The sequence below is a fragment of the Petaurus breviceps genome, unplaced genomic scaffold, assembly GCF_028583685.1.
Source record: "Petaurus breviceps papuanus isolate PSGF00001 unplaced genomic scaffold, PetGlider_PUasm1.0 126, whole genome shotgun sequence".
In the NCBI taxonomy this organism is placed as follows: domain Eukaryota; kingdom Metazoa; phylum Chordata; class Mammalia; order Diprotodontia; family Petauridae; genus Petaurus; species Petaurus breviceps.
In genome coordinates this window covers 77,515,277-77,537,274 of record NW_027185655.1, presented here as the reverse complement: position 1 = coordinate 77,537,274, position 21,998 = coordinate 77,515,277, and the positions used below count along the sequence as shown (strand labels likewise).

The 21,998-nt window shown below is 36.7% G+C and overlaps 1 protein-coding gene across 2 annotated transcripts in view; it reads right to left on the bottom strand.

Moving 5' to 3' along the window:
* The window catches only part of RXFP1 (relaxin family peptide receptor 1), a 186,200-nt gene that overhangs the window by 88,083 nt on the left and 76,119 nt on the right, over positions 1–21,998 (bottom strand). For both annotated transcript variants that reach the window (XM_069097288.1, XM_069097295.1), the window contains one exon: positions 1,044–1,142. In XM_069097288.1, coding sequence (XP_068953389.1) covers positions 1,044–1,142 — 99 coding nt within the window. Of the gene's footprint in view, positions 1–1,043; positions 1,143–21,998 lie in introns of those variants that run through there.

Here is a 21,998-nt window from a genome sequence, read left to right as displayed (position 1 = left end):
AGTCTGCCCAATTATTATATCAATGTTTCATGTTAGCTTCTAGGTAACATCTGTTATTTGTTTCTAAATACTTCTAGCCCATTAAATAACTTAAATATAAATATATAATCCAACTTAAATAACTTGGACTGAAATCTCCCCAATTTTCTCCTTTAACTTTATGCCCACCCTGATGCTTAATTAGCTTAATGTTATAATTTCTCTGTGAGTTATTGGGATAATTATGGCCACATATTATTAAAAAAAATAGTAACCCCTTTAAAATTTGTTTTTTTATTCATTTCAAAGTGAACACTAAAAGTGCTAGATTAAAAAATTTAAGCTAGATCTTTAAGCGATAGTAGAAGATAATATTATACCCAATAATGTTATTAATCAAAATGCTGAGTGCAAACTTTTACCTTTTAGGTATAGATGTTACCCATTTTTATTAGTTATAAAATATGAAGATTGTAAAAAGTAAGTTATTTTGTTTCCAACTCATCTTCGTTATAGAAAACATTAGAAATACTTAGATCTAAAGGTCTGACATCTAAATCCAATAATTTTGTAATATATATTTCTACACATTGTTGTGTTGTGATTAACGATGCTGTCATAACTTAAAAGATAACAGTTTTATAGAATATTTCTTGCTTGGACAAGCATTAAAATCCACATATTATCCCCATTTCTAGATTTTATTTATGTCAGAGTTCGTAGAGCATTCAAGTTATAGTGGGGTACATGCCAAAAATCATTGTCCATCCCTGACAGACATTATTTCCATTTTACAAAATCTTCTGTCATGACCTCTCATATATGATTAATCACTATTAGAGTGAAAGACATGAAGAATTACGTTTTATTCTCCTACAATTTCTCTTATAATTCTTTGGAAGAGAAATTTCAAATAACAAATTGCATTTCATCAATTTTTTAGAAATCACATCTCATATTTTACAAAATAGCTTTTCATTACACTTAAGTTCACCAAAGAAGCATATTTGACTCTGTGATATTTAATAATGATGAATTTGATAATGATTCCTATGACTACTTACAGCATTCAGAGGACTCTGTCTCAAAAGGATACGGGGAAATCATTTTATAATTATTTGCAAAATATTTATCAAACTGCTGAGACCATCCATTGTTGTCTCCTAAAAAGAAATCAGATAAAAAGTTCAAAAAAAAAACCTTCAGGAATGTCCAGCTATGTCTGGGAAAACAGATGTTTTCTTATGCTCTTACTGGAAGAAGTCAAACTATTTTTAGCATTAGAATGATGCTTTAGGTGACCTTTTAATTTCTTCCAAAAAGAGTATACAGTAAGGAAATGGGGATGTGGGAAAAATAGGTGCACTAAAGTACTACTGGTGGAGCTGTGAAACAAGTGCAACCCTTCTGGAGAATAATTTGGAACCATGCCCTAATGGCTATTCAACTATACCTACCCTCTAACCCAGTGATACTGCTACTAGGTCTATCCTCCAAAAAAATCAAATAAAGAGGAGAAGGTCTTGTGTGTCCAAAAATATTTATAGCAGCTCTTTTTTGGGGTGACAAAGAATTGGAAACTGAGAAGGAGCCCATCAGTTGGAGAATGGCTGAAAAAGTTATGGTATATAAAAATGAAATTGTTCTGTAAGAAATGGATGACTTCAGAAAAGTCTGGGAAGACTTGTATGAACTGATGCAAATTAAAGTGAGCAGAACCAGGAGAACAATTTACATAGTAACAACAATATTGTCAAGATAATCAATCCTGAAAGTAAATAACTGTGATCAACACGATGACTAATCACAATTCCAAAGGATTTATGATAAAACATGCTATATACCTCCAGATAGAAAACTGATGGACTCCTAGGATGTAGCATATTTCTCTTTTTCCTAGCATATTTATTTTTCTTGCTTTTTTCTCACCTTGGAATATGTCTAATATGGAAATTTGTTCTACATATATGAACATATTTGCAATGTATTTTATTTTTCTTGCCTTCTCAATTGATTGGAGAGGGAGAGAATTTGAAACAAAATAAAATATAATTGAATAAAAAAAAGAAAACCACAGATTAACATAAAAATAGTAGAAAGGAGTATTTATTTGAGATGATTGAAAGGTGATCCTATATAAAAATTCTGAAAACTTCTCAGAACAGTACTATGTACTATGTAAGGACTCACCTAAATATAATCAGCTAACAAGAATAATGTAAATCAGTAGTCTTATTAAGTTGATTTTAATTTGATTATTCTATTAAAACCCAACATTCTGCTTCATGCATTTTCTTTGATCTTTTGTGATCTGGTTTTGTCTAGTAAAAATGAGTTTTTGAATTATGCATTTAAAAACATGAAGACCCAAAGAATTCATTGAACCTGGATGTAGATTTTAGTTGGCCATTTATAGGAGCCCTAGGCTATGTAAAATCTAAATTTGAGAGTTCAGCTCAGTATTTTCAATATAGAACCATCAGGTTATAGTTATGATGTAGAAAGTCCTGAAGGAAAGAACATGTTATGTGACTTTAGCAACTCTTATAAATTGACTCTGATTTAAAGCTTCTGTTCATTAGAAAGAAGTCACTTTATCTTTCTCTACTTCAGTTTTTTTCATCTAAGGGTGAATCATAATATTGCCCTATCTAGTTCCCAGAATTGTGAGAATCTAACATAACAATAGATGTGAGAATACTTTTAAAAATGCATTACACTCTAACAACATCAATTCTTCATCACAAATTGAAGATTTGTACAACATATTTGCAAGGCATAGTGCTTTGGTTAAAACAGCCTTAAAATGATTATACTGCATGGGGGGAGTGGTGCATTGGTTTCATTGGGTTATTGGTTGAGGCAAGAGAGAGCACATTTATGGCATGTTCATATGTTCCCTTCTCTTGATCTTTTCTATAATAAGAAAGTGATTGTAGGTGGTAGTTAGGTTATACTTTGCTTCGTCTGGCATATAGTGATTGTATATGACAACATGAGGGGGAGGATAAAGAAAAGCTCTTCTCTCCATCGAAGAAACTGCCCAATCAGTGCCCTCTTACCATATGTAGAGAGAAAGAAGTCCAAAGAGAGTCAGACGTGCTTCTTCCAGAGACAAGAGGAAAAGGGCATTTTTGATCTGGTGTGTCTATTTTTATGTTCTATGGTTGAGAAAACTGAATGTGCTCATCTCCATAAAGGAAGGATGCCCTCCACAAATTTAACAAGTGTGAAGGAAGGTAATTTGTGTGTAAGGGTGTGATTTAAAGGAAGCTTTACATTCCTCTACTTCTTAGGATCATATTATTTGGAGTTAAGTGGGACCTAGGAGATAATTTAGTCCAATCCCTTCTCCTCTCTCCCCTCTGCATTTTACAGGTAAGGAAACTGTGATCTATGAAGAGACTTGCTCAAGGCATCACACATATAATAGGGAAAAGATTTGTTATTTAAACCCAGGCACTCTTTTTCCAAATCCAGTGCTAAAAAGCTAAAAAAGTATAAAAATACTGTACCAATCTCTACTCCTCCCTTCCTCTTTAAACATTTATTAAGCATCTTCCATGAACTCTAAGGCCAGGAAATAGGCAGGAAGAACACAAAAAAGTCCAAGACATGGTTCTTGCTTTCAAGAAGCTCATAATCTAATTTGAGGAACAAGTCTATTAATAAACATGAATTAGTAGCATATGCTAATTTTCAGAGAAGAGACCTACTTGACTGTTGACAGCATGAAGGCCTAGGGATCATGGCTTCTCTTTACATGGTGGTAATACATAATTATGCTTATATTTCCCACTATTTCTCTAGTGCAATGAGAGAATTCAGGAAGGAAGTTTTCTCCCCTTTGCAACTAGCGAAAGTGTGTTCCTTCCTATACAAGGGGTGAATCAAGGACACTGACTTTGGAAGAGATGGTAATTGAACTGGTGAATGTAAAAGAGTAAACACTATAAGAAATGAGATTTTTTTTGAAAAGTAAAGAATATGTTTAAAAGTTGCATCATAGTAGATTTCTTATTTATAGGTTTTTGGATTTATATACCCTCTATCACTCCTCCCCTTACTTACCCAACAGGGTTTTTGCTAGGATTGAATAATACAATGTGTGTGAACCAAGAGCCCATCTAGGAAAGTTACCTTCAGGCTTAATGAAATTAAGTGATTATGGGCATACAAGTCAGTAAGTAGAAGAATGAAAATTTGAACTCAGAACTTCTGGACTCCAAGCCCAACAATTATCCACTACATTAAACTGCTTCCAGATTGAAAGGAAATACTGATATTTAGCATTTATTTTCCTTTTCAATTTTAGTTTGAGCTGTGCCAGAGGCAGAATGACCAGGGCAGTTGCTATAGCCTCAGAACACCACTGCTCTGTCCCCTTACTCCATGTCTATAGGAAGATGAAAAGATGAGAAAGGAGGCAAGATGCAGCCAGTCAGGATAGAGGAGTGAGTGCTAACTCCTCAACTCTTCCAACTGCCTGGGCTTCTAAAATAAAATAGAAAATCCTATGTTTAGTTTTCAAAGCCCTTTACAACCTGGTCCTAATCTATTTTTCCAATCTCATTCAATTTTACTTCATCTCTGGCATGCTGTGATCCAGCCAAACTGACTTCTCTTTATGGCTCATTCACAAGACTCTTATCTCCCACTTCCAGGCCTTTACCCTCATTGCATGCCTAGAATGCTCCCTTTACTTACCTCTGTCTCATAAAGTCCCTCTATTACATTCAGTTCAGGCATAATTTTGTGTCTAAAACCTTTCTTGATCTCCCAAATATTAGTACCTTTGCTCTTGAATTTCTCTTTACACACACACACACACACACACACAAACATGTAAATAACTACTTTGTATTTATACACATTTCTGGTAATTTTCTTCACTCAGGTGACTCAACAGATTGTGCTGACATAGACATAGAAATCAAACTTGGCTTGCTTTTCTTTGGAGTGTATTTATGCTCTGAACATTATGACTTCATTAAAAGAATATTGAAACTTTTTCAAAACTTTAAAATCAAGTTCAAAGTATTAATTTCATAGAGGTAATTGTAATTCCCCAAAATTCTCCTCAGATTTTCCATTGAGACATGGAAGTAACCATGGATATAGTGGAGCGAAAGCTCTCACAAGTTCTACCAAGCCAAGCTTGGTAAGTATGGAGACCTCTTCCCCTACAGGTTGGCTATTTGGTGATGAATTCTTTGATCATCATGTGTGAAGAATTACATAGATTTAGACCATATATAAAACATTCATTTAACTATTTATAGTCTACATGTAAAAAATGTCTTGAGAGCAAAGAGGTGAAGCACATATTTTACTTATAATTTGGGGCAGCTAGGTTTTACATTGGATAAACTGAGTACTTGAGTCAGGAAGATAAATTCAAAACCTATTTCAGAAATTTAATAGCTTTATGATTCAGGACAAGTGAATTAACCTAAGTGGGGATAAAGTAGCATCATTTCACATAGTTGTGAGCAGCAAATGAGATAGTAAATATAATGCACTATGCAAACCTTAAAAGCACCATATAAATGTTAACTATTTTTAATGAAAGATGAAATCCAGAGGTTGGATGAACTCAATGGCCTCTGAGATATCTTGTAGTTTTAAATCTATGACCCTGTGAACATAATGAAGTTGTGAAATGGAAGACTAGCTGGTGTATTTCCTTGAAGAGGCAAATCAAAGATAATTTCATCAGACATTATGAAATCCTAACTTGAAGACTCCAGAAGAGCTTAGAAGAGAAACACCACAAAGAGTGCTATAGCTAATGTGACAATTATTTGTGGCACAAGATAAAAAATAGTATATTTAGTATTGCTTTTCCTTTCAAAGAAGTAGAAACATTCTATGGAAGATCTGATGCTGTCTCCTTACTGAACTATCTCAATGTATACTTAGTGTGAATTCTGGCACAAGGGAGAAGAGTGAGAAAAATGGTTCTTCATTAAGAAATGAAAAATGAGGCTTCTATAAGCCTCACTCAGAAAACTAATATCTGTGAATCACGAAGATTTTCCTTCAGAACAGAAGTGGAAAGCACTGGACAAGGTAAGGACCAAAAAACAACACGTAAAAAACTGAAATTTAGTATATTTGAATAGATACTTTCTGTTAATAGAAAAACTAGTTACTGATGTGGGAATCATTTCAGAATCAGCTGTGTGTCAGCAGAGCTCATTAGAACTGGTTAGAAATAAGGGTCAGAATTAATACAATACAAGAATTAAAAGAAGAAGACAATGAGGGCCATTACAACTACTCCATTATGACCTATTTAAGCCAATTATCTAACTTGGAAAAATAAGTAGACATAATAAAGACATTTACCCTAGATATCACCATTGATTAGAAAACAATTTGAAATGATTGCCATAAAAACAAGACCAAAAGAGCCCAGAACAAGTTAGCTAGAACTTCATCCCCCTTTTCAATTGGAGAACCATACCAGGCAACCAAGGGCAGCATCAGTTTAGAAGGGGTGGGGAACCTGTGGCCTTGAGGATCCACATGTGACCCTCTAGGTCCTCAAGTGCAACCTTTTGACTGAATCCAAACTTCACAGAAGAAATTCTCTCACTAAAAGGATTTAGTCTGTGAAACTTGGACTCAGTCAAAAGGTTGCACCCAAGGACCTAGAAGGCCACAGGTTCCCCACCCCAGCTTAAAGTATAAGCTCATTTGAAAAAATATTATAGAGGAGAAGGATGGAAGATGATGAGCACTACCACTTGACAAAATAGTGAGTGACTGTGGAAGGGAAGGTGAACTGGCAAAAAGCTTATTGTGAAATCTAACCAAATTAGATCAGTCCAAGAGCATTATAGATTAATCTGGACAGATAGCAAATATGAAATAGGATACATCTGCCATAATTTCTATATTGTTCTATTTTCTTGATAGAGGACAGTAGAATCAACACATTAGACAACCTCAGTACTTAATTAACTATATAAGGAAGTGGAAATGGCACTAAAGAAGATGAAGTCAGAGAGAATGTATGAAAATAAGTACATACAAAGGAAATTTGTGTATTAAATTAAATTAAAATTAAAATTGTGTAATTTAAAATGTAATCAGTTATCAAAATGTCCTAAGGAAGTGAAGCTTTCAAAATAATCACAGCTAGTATCACTACCAAAAAAATGACTTAAAAAGACAGAGCTATCTGCTCATGTGTCCACTTTATCATCTCGATACAATTTTTATGAGAATGGTCTCTGTGCATAGTGAGAATATCCTTGATGAAAATGAGAGGGGAGAAGATGGCGGAGTAGAAGCAGGACCTCCCCACTGCTCCGGCTTCCACCTTCCTCAATCCATGTAAAAAGGGGACTCTAAACAAACTTGGGAGCTGCAGAACCCATAAAATGACACAGAGAAGCTAACCTCCTGCTGAGGACAGCCCAGTAGGCCAGCAGGAATCGGCCAACGCAGCACTCTGGCAGCTGAGCCCAGCCCCACAACGAGGCTTTAGACCCAGGGCAGGCCTGACCAGCTGCCAGCGGGAGCAGCAGCTGTGGCCGTTTCCAGAGTTATCAACACATAGATGCAAAGGACAAAGTGAGAGGTCAGTGCAGTCTGGACTTTGGGACCCAGTAAGTGGGAATGCATGGCTTTTCCCCCCAGGGTGAAAAGCTGCTGAGATGCAGGCACAGCCAGCCAGCGCCACGTGGCAGCTTCAGCTCCTGGCCTGCAGAATGTAGGGGGACCAAGCACCAGTCTGAGGGGTAATTGCTCTTGCTTTAACCTTCTTGGATCTGGATTGCAGTCTAGGGTGGAGGTCCTGGGGTGTGTCCTTCTTGCCAGACTGTGTGGAGACCTCAGAGAGGGCACCCATCTAATACCTCTGGCAGCTGAGAAAACCCCAGCATTTGGGACTAAAGCTCCCCTGTCTGGTGGCAGAGTCCTACTGTGGCAAAAAGCCCAGGGGTCACGTGACTGAGGGGCAACATGACCAGGCAAAGGAAACAAAGCATACAGAAGATTCCAACATTACACTCCTATTTTGGGGACAAAAAGGAGCAAAGCATGGAACAGGAGGAAGACAGTAAAGTTAGAACTTTTGCACCAAAAGCTTCAAAGGAAAATACGAGCTGGTTACAGGCCATAGAGGACCTTAAGAAGCAGATAAGAGAAGTGGAGGAAAAATTGGGAAGAGAAATGAGAATGATGCAAGAAAATTATGAAACGAGAGTCAACAGCCTGACTGAGGAAAATAACTTAAAAAACAGACTAACTCAAATGGCAGAAAAGGCTCAAAAAGGCAATGAGGAGAAGAATGCTTAAAAAGCCAAATTTGCCAGATGGAAAAAGAATCTCAAAAGCTCAGTGAGGAAAATCATTGCTTCAGAATTAGATTGGAGCAAATGGAAGCTAATGACTTTATGAGAAATCAAGATGCTGTTAGATCAAGATACAGATCCAAACAAATGAAAGAATAGAAGGCAATGTGAAATATCTCATGGGAAAAACCACTGACCTGGAAAACAGATCCAGGAGAGATAATTTAAAAATTATTGGACTACCTGAAAGCCATGATCAAAGTAAGAACCTAGAAATCATCCTCCAGGAAGTTCTCAAAGAAAACTGCCCTGACGTTTTAGAACCAGAGGGCAAAATAGAGTTTGAAAGAATCCACTGATCACCTCCTAAAAAAGATCCCAAAAAGAAAACTCCTAGGAATATTATAGCCAGGTTCCGGAGTTCCCAGATTAAGGAGAGAATATTACAAGCAGCCAGGAAGAAACAATTTGAATATTGTGGAAACACAATCAGGATAACCCAGGATCTGGCAGTTTCTACACTGAGGGATCGAAGAGCTTGGAATATGATATTCCAGAGGCCAAAGGATCTGGGATTAAAACCAAGAGTCCCCTACCCAGCAAAACTGAGTATCATGTTTCAGGGGAAAATATGGTCATTCAGTGGAATAGAGGACTTTCAGGCATTCCTGCTGAAAAAACCAGAGTTGAATAGAAAATTTGACATTCAGATACAAGAAGCAAGAGAAGCATGAGCAGGTAAAGAGGGAAAAGAAATCATAAGGAACTTTTCAAAGTTGAACTATTAGCATTCCTACATGGAAAAACAATAATTGTAACTTATGAAACTTTTCTCAGTAGTTGAAGGGAATAGAAATACACACACATATGTCTATATATGAGGGTATATGGGCATATGAATACATATGTGAATATGTGTATAGATGTTTACAAGTATACATAGATAGAGGGCACAGGACCAATTTAACAGGAAGGGACAATACTTAAAAGGTGAAATTAAGAGGTGAGTGAGGAATATAATGAGAGGAGATGGGGAGAGACAGAATGGGGTAAACTATCTCATATAGAAGAGGCAAGGGAAAATGGTTACAATGGAGGGGAATAATAGGAAGACAAAAGGGAATGGGTTCTTACCATTGAATTTGGCTTGAGGAGGGAACAAAATACACACTAAATAGGATATCTCACCCTCTAGGAGAGTAGGGGGGTAAGTGGGTGAGAGACGGGGATGATGGAAAGGAGGGCAGGCTGTGGGGGAGGGAAGTTGGAAGCACCCACTTTAGAAAAGGGACGAGGACAAAGTAAAGAATAGAACAAGTGGGAGGTGGGATAGGAGCGAGGGAAATATAGTCAGTCTTTTACAATATATCTACTATGTTATTGTTTTGCATTAGCCACACATGTACCACCTATACTGAACTGCTTATCTTCCCAGTGAGGGTGGGTGACAAGGGAGGAAGGGAATGAATCTGGAATTCAAAGTTTTAAAATCAAATACTCAAATATATATATATATATGCATGTATACTATTATTAATACTATTTTACATGTAATTGGGAAATAAGAAAGTCACATCCACTTCACCTATGTATACATACATGCCTTACGTGGGCATTTATATCCTTCATACAGATGAGAAAACTGAGGTCCAGAGAAATTAAGTGATTTACTGAAGGTTACTTACAAGTATTAAGTACCAAACTGAAGATCTGATCCCAGGTATTCTAGTTCCAAATTCCTGTTGCTTTTGCCTACAATATATCTTACACTTCTCATTAATAACTCACCCAACAAAGAGCAAAGTTTGACATGCAGGGGGTGCTCAATGAATACTAAATAACTGAGCCACAGGTACACAAATAAATTTTAATTTAATCTAATAACATTGTCATTAAAGGTGTTTGTGTGAGGAAGATTTAAAGTTAGTTCTTTTTAAACTTCAGGATAATTTAAATTTTGCTGTCTAATCTTTTTTAACAATGGTAAAATTATGGTTTAAGGAGGGAATAGCATGCACACTAAATTGGGTATCTTACCCTATAGGAAAGTAGGGGGGAAGGGGATAAGAGGGGGATGATTGAAGGGAGGGCAGGCTGGGGGGAAGGGTAGTTAGAAGCACACACTTTTGAAAAGGGACAGGGTCAAAGTAGAAAATAGAAGAGGTGAGGGGGAGGATAGGATGGAAGGAAATATAGCCATTCTTTCACAATATATCCCCTATGGAAATGTTTTGCATAACTACCCATGTATAACCTATATTGAATTGCTTATCTTTACAGTAAGAGTGGGTGACTAGGGAAGAAGGCAAAGAATCTGGAATTCAAAGTTTTAAAATCAAATGTTTAAAAAAAATGTCAAAAATTTTTTTTTTGCATGCAACCAGGAAATAAGATGTACAGACAATGGGATATAGAAATCCATCTTGCCCTACGAGAAAGTAAGAGGGGAGGGGATTAGGGCCTCTATAAAAGAGGGCAGGTTGGGGGAAGGAGTATTAAATATGCTTGTCATGGTGGGGTGAAGAGTAGGGGAAAGATGGGGAGAAAATTTGTAACTCAAAATCTTGTGGAAATGAAAGTTGAAACTAAAATAATTGATTAATTAATTTAAAACTTAAAAATAAATAAAAATAAAAGTCACAGCAAATAAAAATAAAAATTCTTGATTAGTAAAAAAAAAAGAAAATGAGAAGGGAATTGACAGATTCTTGCAGATCTCTGCAACAGTTGTATTATTAAGTGAGGCATGAAGGTGTTGTGCTTATTGCTTTCTAGTAGGGATAAGTAGGCTGTAGCAAGATTACCAATGATGATTTACATTCAGTGCATGATATCAGACATGATTATGAATATATGTGTGATTCGGCAAAGGAGTTGGGTCAATTATGTAGAAGGAATAAGAGAAGGTAGATAGCTCACGCTTTGCAGTGATCTGTGCTTGCTGGCTTGTTCTGGGCTCTTTTGGCCCCCATTTATGGCAATTATTTCAGATTGTTTCAATTTTTTTCCAATAAATGGTGACAATGATAGTGAGTCCAGCTGTGATTATATTGTGTGCAATATATTAAAAGACTTGCAGAATGGCCTCTAGCATGCAGAGCAGACCTCTATAGAAGATTTAGGAGAGAATATGGACGTGAATTGCATATATTGAGAATTTGTGGTTGGGTTGCATTCTTTGTTGGTGGAGAATATACTGAAACTAATGGGATTCCAGATCCATCAAAGTATCAGAATAATGTGTGTGTGTACACTTTTAGCTTTGATTTAATGAAATTCTGGAGTATTAGAGATGAGATCCCTTTGTTATAAAGTAAGCTCTTTTAAGAATAAACTTTAGGTTCATTTTCTTAAAATAATTATTTTTTGTGTTTTTGTATGAGCTGTTTTGCATTATCTTCAATATGATGAGACTTGTATTTAGTAAATTTTTCAATACTTCTCTTGGGTGAACTGGTAAATGTTTAAAACCGGCTCTCTGAAGACATTTGACCCACTTTTAACTTTAATCTGCATTATTGACATTTTACCCATCACTTTCTAAAGTCAAGATAAGCCACATCACAATAAATGAAATCTGGATTTGAAGCAATTGCCATTTTCCAAGCTGTAAATACTCACACTGAAAAGTTAACAGCGAGTGCTCGTAAGTTGGTTTGAGCTGGTTCCAGTTATACCCTTGACTTCTAAGGTTAATTACTATGTGATATTTAATAACAAATATTGTATCAAGACAATAGCTCAGTAGAGTAGAGCAAAGTACAATTTCTTTAAATACAAATATTTCATGTATTTTTACTATATATTTATATTTATTATTAACGGAAAATTTAGCATTTAATTAACCATTGCAATGCTTTAAAGACTTTTAATTAAAGTACAGTTTCTTGGGAGTAGTATTAATTATTGTTAATATAATGATAATTTTGTTTAAGTATAAGATTATATAATAAATAGAATATGAGCTATAGTGGGTAGTTGAAGGGCACAATGGATAAAATCCTGGACCTGGGGTCAGGAAGATCAGAGTTCAAATCCAGTCTCAGACACTTATATTTTAAAATTTTTTTAAATTAATTTGTTTGTTTACTCTTAGTTTACAAGATTCAATTCCATAATTCCACGAGTTTCAAATTCTGTCCCAATGGAGGCATACAGTCAAGTATAGGATCTGCAAATACTTTCACATTAGACATCAGTCAGGTCATAAAGACGGATTGTATCAGATGGAATGAAAAATGGTAAAGAGGAAACAAAACCAAAAAAGAAAAAGAAAAAGGGCAGGTAGTTTGCTTCAATCTGGATTGAAACTCAGTTCTTTCTAGTTCTTTCTCTGGATGTAGATATCTATCTCCATCATGAGTCTTTTGGGATTGACTTATATCACTGCATTGCTGAGAAGAGTCCAGTCTATCAAAGTCGGTCATGACACATACGTTGCGTCTGTAATTGTGTACAAATTTCTCCTGGTTCTACTCTTCTCACTCAGCATCAGTTCGTATAAGCCTCTCCAGGTAAATATGAAGACCATCTTCTCCTCATTTCTTATAGCACAATAGTATTCCATAACATACATATGCCACAACTTGTTCAGCCATTCCCCAATTGATGGGCACTCCCTTGATTTCCAATTCTTTGCTACCACAAAAAGAGCTGCTATAAATATTTTTGTACACATGGGTCTTTCTCTCACTTCTACGATCTCTTTGGGATATAACCCTAGAAGTGGTATTGCTGGGTCAAAGGGTATGAAACTATTTATAGCCCTTTGGGCATAATTACAGATTGCTCTCCAGAAAGGTTGGATCAGTTCACAACTCCACCAGCAATGCTTTAGTGTTCCAATTTGCCCACATCCTCTCCAGCATTTGTCATTTTCCTGTTTTGTCATCTTTGCTAATCTTACTGGTGAGATTTGGTATCTCAGAGTTGTTTTGATTTGCATTTCTCTAATCAATAGTGATTTAGGACATTTCTTCATGTGCTTATAGATATCTTTAATTTATTTCTCTGAAAACTGCATGTTCATATCCTTCGACCATTTATCAATTGGGGAATGACTTGTATTCTTATAGATTTGACTCAATTCTCTGTATATTTTAGAAATTAGTCCTCTATCAGAGACATAAGTTGTAAAAATTCTTTCCCAGTTTCCCACCTCCCTCTTAATCTTGGTTACATTGGCTTTGTTTGTACAGAAGCTTTTCAATTTAATGTAATCAAAATTATCCATTTTGCATTTTATAATGCTCTCTAATTCTTGTTCAGTCATAAAGTCTTTCCCTCTCCACAAATCTGACAGGTAAACTACTCCTTGTTTTCCAAGATTGCTTACAGTATCAACCTTTATACCTAGATCATGCACCCATTTAGACTTGATTTTGGTATATGGTATTAGATAATGATCTATGCCCAGTTTCTGCCAAACTATATTCCAGTTTTCCCAGCAGTTTTTGTCAAAGAGTAAGTTCTTATCCCCAAAATTTGGGTCTTTGGGTTTATCAAGCAATAGACTACTATAGTCATTGACTGCTGAATCTCGTGTGTTTCAGACACTTATTAGCTGGCACTTATTGACCCTGGGCAAGTCACTTAACTCTGTTTGCCTCAGTTTCCTTATCTGTAAAATGAGCTGGGGAAGGAAATGGCAAACCACTCCAGTTTCTTTGCCAAGAGAACCCCAAATGGGGTCACAAAGAGTTGGATATGACTGAAACAAGTGAACAACAAAAGACCATATTGACTTTCATCTTTAGTTAAGTATTTGGTGACTTTTGGTTCTTCCTGATGGAAGAAGTTTTTCATTCATTGTTTCTGATTCCCCTCCCCTTAGATCAAGCAGAAAAAAAAAATCTAATTTTTCTTCCAGATGCCAATTCTAGGAATACCCAAAGACAGCTAAAATGCCCCCCTCTTAAGCCTTCTCTTCTCCAGGCTAACAGTTCTTTCCTTCAGCCTTCAAGTAGGTCTCCTGTTTTTTCCTTCTTACTCCCATGACTGTAGGCAGGCATATATTTTTGTCTCTGTCTTTGGACTCAAGCCTGCCAACCTGCCAACCTGACTAGTGTTAGCAGTGGGTGGGAAGGTTATAAGGATCCTTTGCTTTTATAAAGTCCTCAGCAACTTAGTATGAAGGTAATTCTTGCTGCTGGTCCTGATCTTTCCGGGACCAAAATCTGTGTCTGAATTCCAATTGCTGCTTTCTGTTTTCTCTCTGGCTGGGTTCCTCATCCCTGCTACTGATTGTCCCTGTGTCTGGGCACCTGAGGCAGTCATCCTCAGACTCCTAATCTCAGCTTTCCTGATTTCCCAATTGCTTGGTAGTATTGAAAACAATGACTCTGGAGTCAGAGGCCCAGTTTTAAAATCTCATCTTTAATGTTTAATACTTACATGATTTTGGGAAAATCATGTGCCTCTTGACTCACCTGTAAATTCTGGGATTTAGGTGAGATGGGTTCTAAGGTCTTTTCCAGCTTCAAATATATGGTCCCACAATTTAATTCAGTTCAAACATTTATTGTGCCCAGTATTGTTCTAGGTCAGGGGTGGGGAATCTTCTGCCTTGAGACTACATGTGACCCTCTATGTCCTCAAGCCTGGCCCTCTGATTGAATCCAAATTTCACAGAACAAATCCCCTTAATTAAAGGATTTGTTCTGTAAAACTTCTGAAGTGCCTGTTCCAACCCAAACTGAAGAATTTCTAAAAAAAAAACAACCCAAACCCAAAAAACTAAAGTTTTTTTTTTAAACATCTATTCATCACTAGTATATTTTACCTTTAATCACATATAGTAAGGAAAATAGGGAACATGCATCCTGGGAATTCCCCCCAAATAGTAATACACTGGGGTGCTTGCTGCTACATCCAGGAGGGATACTTTAACCAAAATTATGTGACTGAGAAGAACCATCAATTGATGTCCCTATATGACTGCTTTCTCTGCTCTATAAAATATTAGAAAATATTCTGTGCATCATGAACTCTCCTTTTAGGTTAAAAAATAAAGGATTCATATTTTTTTAGGATTAATTCATTACCTGAAAAAGTAGGTCTAAATAGTACTTTTATTTAGGGGTAAAGCACATTTAATTCTGCTTGTGTCTCTGCTGGTTCTTAATTCCTGGACCTTAGGTATAAGGTAGGTAGGTGTAATGTTAATGGAATAGGAAGATCTTCCCTGTCCGTTAATAGGCCTATGTGACCACATGTGTCCCCTTTTCACCTTGGAACAGGAGCCTGTTCCCAGGTCTAAAGGTATTTCAACCACAGCTGTGATACATTCTGAGTCATATAGACCCCATTGGGGGAGGAGCTAGCCGAAGTAGGAGTTTGCCTAGGGGGAGGCTTGCTTACAGGCAGGCTTACTTAGAGGAAGGCTTTCACACCTTTTGGTACTAAGGTAATTAAGTACAGAGTCACAAGGGTTGTGATGCCTTCTAACTCTGAGCCTATTAGCTGAAAGTATATATATATATATATATATATATTCTGAGATGAGATTTTGCTTTGGGAGCTCACTCATGAGAAGGACCTTTTGATTCCCTGGACAGGACTCTGAGTAGCTCTTTGTTAATAGGCTCCCAAATACTCAGATGGTGGTGCTTTCCTGGTCTGATATGTAGGTGGTTGTATTACTTTGTTCAGATAGTTGGAGCCCTGTACTATTTTCTCTATGTTACTCTGCTTTTATTTTCTCCACATTCAGGGTGCTGACTGTTCCTCTGAACTAGTGAATGACTTTTACCTTCTTTACTTTTCTGCTTATATTTTCTCCATGTTCAGGGTGTTGATCTTTCCCTTGAAAGTGAATGACTTATATATATTTAATTAAAGTACGACTGTTGACACCTTTTAAAGCTGTCTTTCCTTTAGAAAAGCAGATCAAAGAATCTGTGCTAGCAGGACATCCTGGGTGTGCTACGGAGCTTTCTAATACATAGTAGGTAGGTGCTATAAGTATTATTTTTCCCATTTTACAGATGAGGACACAAGGACTAAGAGATATAAACTAGTAATAACTGTTTTGAATTTTTTAACAGTATAGCAAATACCTAATATTTGAATGTTAAATTTTTTTTTTGTAGGCAGGTTTCTTTCAAGACCTTTAAAATGCCACTTTCAGCCAAAGGTCTTCCTAGCATCCCCAGTCACTTGAGACTTCTCTAAGGAATATACTCCATATTGTTCATGTATGTATTTTTTTTTAAACATTATCTCCTCTGTTAGTATGTGAGCTCCTGGATGGCAGGTAATATTTTTTCATCTTTGCATTTTTTTGTATCCCTACTGCTTAGCACCCTGCATGGCAGATACTAACTGCTTAATTAATTTTCTGTTTTTATTATTGATTTTCTGCTTTGAATTTTTAAAATGACTTTACTTTTAATGAAACCAGTAGTGAAAAATTTATAAGTACCATACTGAGAAATAAATGAATATTTATTTTCATCTTTTATAGTACCTCTTACCAGACTATCATGGGTTGGTTAAAGGTCTAATAAAATCACTTGATCTGTATCTGGAGATAAGACCCATTATAAAAGTAAAAACAGCATAACAGTATATTCAGACAAGTAGAATCTTAGAAAAAGCACTGGTTTAAGGGACAGGATGAGTATGGGTTTCTTTTTTTTTAATTAAAAAAATGGTACTTTCCTGCTGGTACTTTGGTTAAATAAATCCCAGTTAACCTCTTTATATCTCACTTTAAATACCTGTTATATCAACAGGTCATACTAGAATCATTTCTTAGCTCCCTTTCAACTGTAAAATGATGAGATTCTATGGGCATTTTTATGATGTTTATTTCTTTGTCTTTTCTTTTTTTCCTTTTCAATATTTTATCTTTACCCAATTATATGTAAAAACAATTTTAACATTTTTTTCCCCAAAATTTTGAGTTCTAAATTTTCTCCTTCCCTTCCCAATCCCCTCATTGAGAAGGCAAGCAATTTGACATTGGTTATGCATGTTTAGTCATGCAAAACATGGGATGTTTATTTCAATTGTGTTGGTTTCACTGTCATTTGGTCTGTACCATCTCTATGCCTAATGTGCATAGAGATAATGACATTTAGAGGTAATGACATTTAGCAAGAATTCAGGAAACATCTCTGGACCTTACCAAATACATATGGAAGAAATCCATATAGGAGATTACCCAATTTTCAAGATGTCCAGGGACTGATGCTCAAGTGGAAAGAGTGCTGAATCACCTATCAGACTGGAGAGCTCTGATTTTGAATCTTGCTGTCTGCTACCTGTATGACTTTGAAGAGATCACTCAACTTCCCTGGGCCCAAATTTTCTAAACTGCAAAATATGGGTGTTGGGCTAGACAGCTTCTGCTGTCTCTTCTAGTTCTAAAGCTATGATTCTGATGGTGTAAAGAGAAAAACTAGATTTCAGAAATATGGAAAAGATCTATCCAGTGTAATGGAAATGCAAATTTAAAGATCTTCCCTGCCTCTAGGCCCTTTGATAGGCTTAAGAGACTCTGAGAAACCTTCCTCGATTTGAAAATATATTCTGCCTCCTAATAGGCTGAATGTGGTCACGTGGAGCCTGTGTCAGGAGACTTGGTTTTCAGGAGTGCCCACACCTTGATGCTGTGTGATTGGGCAGTGGGTCAAGAGGGTTGTTACATTCTCTGACCCAGGAGAAGGCTATATAATACCTGATGGGAGGCTTTGCTTTGGGACTCACTTTGAGAAGTGTTCTGTGATTTGATCAGATGAGACTCTGGGAAGCTTTTGATTTGGTATGGATGTAATGGTTGGACAGTTTGGCAACCTGTCTACTTGATCTGTTTCTCTGTCTTGATAATTCTGTCTGTATACTCTGAAGTTCGGGGTGCTGACCTTTTCCCCCTGAACTAGGTAAACGATATATATTTGACTGATTAAAGTAAGCTTGTTAATCAGTTTTGAGTTGCTTTCCTTTAGCAAAGCAGATCTAAGAACCTGTGTTGGCAGCCACCCTGGGGAACACTGGGGTGCTTGCTGCTACATTCAGGAGGGATACTTTAACCAAAATTATGTGACTGAGAAGAACCATCAATTGATGACCCTATATGACTGCTTTCTCTGCTCTATAAAATATTAGAAAATATCTGTGCATGTGAAGCCTCTCTTTGTGTCTCCAGAGAGAGTAGCAAAGCTTTAATATAGGTTTATGCTTAAGTCTAGGGCTACTGATCCATAGGTTTCCTTTTATCCTTCCCCATAGCATAGTACAGTCATTTATCACAAATACTCAGAATGTAATAAAATCATCTTATCTTTATCTGGAGACAAAACTCATTATACAAGTGTAGAGGTACATTAAGGTTTAAAGAGAACAGGAAACTGGGGCAGACATTGGTGAAGCAGAGTTGGGGAATGGAGAATGGATAAATTCACCAAGTCCCAGTGTGACAACATTCAAGGAAAATACAAATTTTGCCCTGGCAGAATACTCCTTAAATGGGTCAGTGAGCCAGACAAGGGTCTGACTGCTAATTATATTCAGTTTAGAGTAGTCAGTTCCTTCACAAACAATCATTTGGCTGCTGGTGCTAGTGCATGTTTGCACCTTGGGGCCCCTCCTATTTGAGAAATTCCAAAGTCCTCCATCCCACTATGCTTCCCATCAGTCCTCTTGCTGATAAGGGGCTACACATACACTGAAAATACCCTTTATGAAAATATGACATGGGAAAGGCAGTCTTTCATAGAATATAGTGGACCACATGTTTATGATCATATAACTGGATGGACAGGTTTGGAGAATATAAGGACCTGCTGTATTTATTATCTAAATGTGGACTGATAATGAGTAAGGTCAAGAAATACACAGGAAGAAGAAAGTGGACTGGATTGCCTATGGGAATTTGTGTGATGATTTTAATACTCTATACTTCTTTCTGAAGCAAAGGGTCATCTTTTTAACTATGAAATTTTTTTTCCAGTGAGGTTTTATAGCCATAAATCATGATATACAATAGTCTCTGAGGAATCAAGAGATGCAAGGTAGGCAGGAGTGGGATATAAGAGAAGTGTTGTAAACAATGTTGTCAAAGTCAAATGTAAATGGGAGTCACTAAACCATATATAAAGATCCTTGTGGGCCACACATTGACTTAGAAAGCCACATATTTATGCATTTTAAAAATTAATACAGTAACATTGAAATCGAACAGTAAGTACATTTTAATCTGTTTTAGGCTGCACTTAGGAGTGTTGTTCTGCACATGTGGCTTGCAGGCCATGAGTTTGGCACCTCTGTTGCCAGAGAAGAAGGTTGAACAGCCTTGGGATGAGAGTGAGGGGTACTTGATGAACAGCTCCATTGATACCAATAAAATGTTGGGAAATCCCTCAGCCTTCTGGGTGGACCCCAAGTAGAGGATTTACATAAAGAACATGAACAAAAAATCCTGGATGAGTTCTAATCTGCACTATTGGAACACAGATCCATCAAAGTAAGGACTGAAGTATTTGACTTGATAAGACAAACTGTAGCCAAATAGCTCTTCCTCACAGGTATCTCCTATGTTTATATCAAAATCATACAAATTCTTGACAGAGGTGACTACAGAGATTACTGTTTATTAATCTATAGAGTATTGATCTCAAGTAAGTTTTTAACATAGATATATATGTTGGCCAAAGTATTCTCCAGAATCATGGAAGAGGTCACACAAAAAGATTCCCAACTGAAGGTGAGGTTTTCTGCTCATACATATTCATTGCCTTGAAGCCCATAATGCTTAAGATTCTCCTCTATGGCAACCACAGAAATAAGAAAGAAATCAATCTAATCATGCCTAATGGAAAATCATAATAGATTCTCAAAATGCACATTTATAGACCATCATTAGACTATCATAAACCTTCTGCTTAGGTTAGGGTGGCCAGAAGAGAAATCTTTTTTTTTTTAAATTTAGAATCCATAGGTACATCTTGGATAGTTGCTACAGACAGACAAGGAACTGGAACCAGAATTAAATAGTAGACAGAGCTGTAACTTGGATGAGGCAAATAAAGTGTTGTTCCAGAGTGCTGATATATAGGAGTGTGCTTCCTTTCCAGGGTGATGAGTTTCCTTCCCACTGTGACAGTCATTCAAGTGCCTCATGATTTTCTATTGGTTTGCACCCACCACATGCCACAGTTAATTCTGGGCCTACCACCTCTTGGACTCCACTGGGTCTTCCTATTCAACTCCTTCTATGGTTAGTACTAGGAGCTAGATCAACCTCCCCCCCCCCCCGCCCCGTGAAAAAAATTCTACTTATTATTCTGATGATAGGAAGAGACTTGACTGGATTGCAGTGGGGAAATTAAGCAGTGCTTTCAATCATTCCATGCTACTTAAAACTACATATCTTTGTCAATAATACTCTTCTGATGATGCCACCTGCATCCTTCAAAACTATGACCTTGGAAGACTTAAAATGACAAATAAACCCAATGTCAATAGGAAGACACATGATGATTAAGCTTCAAGTTTTGGGATGATGACTGGTGTACAAGAAGTGGTGTCAAAGATAATATCAATGACATGTTTGACCAAAAAATAGAGGTGGATCAATCACATAGAGAAGAAGAGAGACTACTGATGCCTAAGAGGTATGTTGGTTTTTTGATATACTGAAAGAATAAAAGGAAGATCTCTAGAATTTTGGGGATTTGACTCATAAAGGATTTATAGGAAAATAGAGGCAAGTAGGTAGGCAGCCCAATGGCTAGAATGTTAGACCTACAGTCAGGCAGACCGGAGTTCAAATTTGACCTCAGATACTTATTTGCTGTGTGACCTGGGAAAAATCATATAACCTCTGCCTCACTTTCCTCAACTATAAAATGAGAATGATAACATCCTATCTCATAGGGGTGTTATGAGGATAAAATGAGAGAATATTTGTAAAGGGCTTGCAAACTTCAAAGTGCTATGTAAATGCTGGCTATTATTAGGTATTATTATTGAAACATGGACAAGTTTCACATAGGATGGGAGAATGTGAAGGGATTACAATTTGAAACATTTGGTATCCTGACCTTAGAGAAATCACAGAACCATCAAAGAACTTCAAACATCAAGACATTGGGTTTTTATTCTTTGCCCTTTTGATTGTTTCATTTTTTTTTAAAATCATTGATCTTTCTCCAGTAAAAATGACTTATTTATACAAAAGGACAATTTTAATTAGTAGCCACCAGCAATAAACTATACTTCCATTTTAGCTTGTAAACTTATGAATTTTTTTTCCTCACAGAAGTAATGGTAATGAAATCATTATATTATCCACTACAAAACAATTCGTCAAAATAATTTCACTTACGTAGCAAATTGTAAAAAAATTTAAGCAAAGAATATTGATTTGCATCAATTGTGTGATGAGGAATAGACACATTCTTATAGACATAGACCCACTTATTGGTAAGGACAGGACTATGGTAAAGAGATGGGCTTGAAACTCTCAGCACTACAAGAGTTGCTACTGCTGCCTTCTGCTTAGGTTAGGGTGGCCAGGAGAGAAATCTTTTTTTTTTTTAATTTAGAATCTGATATTCCCACTTTTCCTTAGCCCAGGCTAATGGTACTGGCATATCCCAGTCACTGCAGGGCAATGTGACCCCTCAGAACCCTGCAGTGCCGGGTGGTGGAGGGTAGGTAGGAATAGAGATCCTGCGTTCCCGCCCTCCCCCTTGCCCTCCCCTCCCC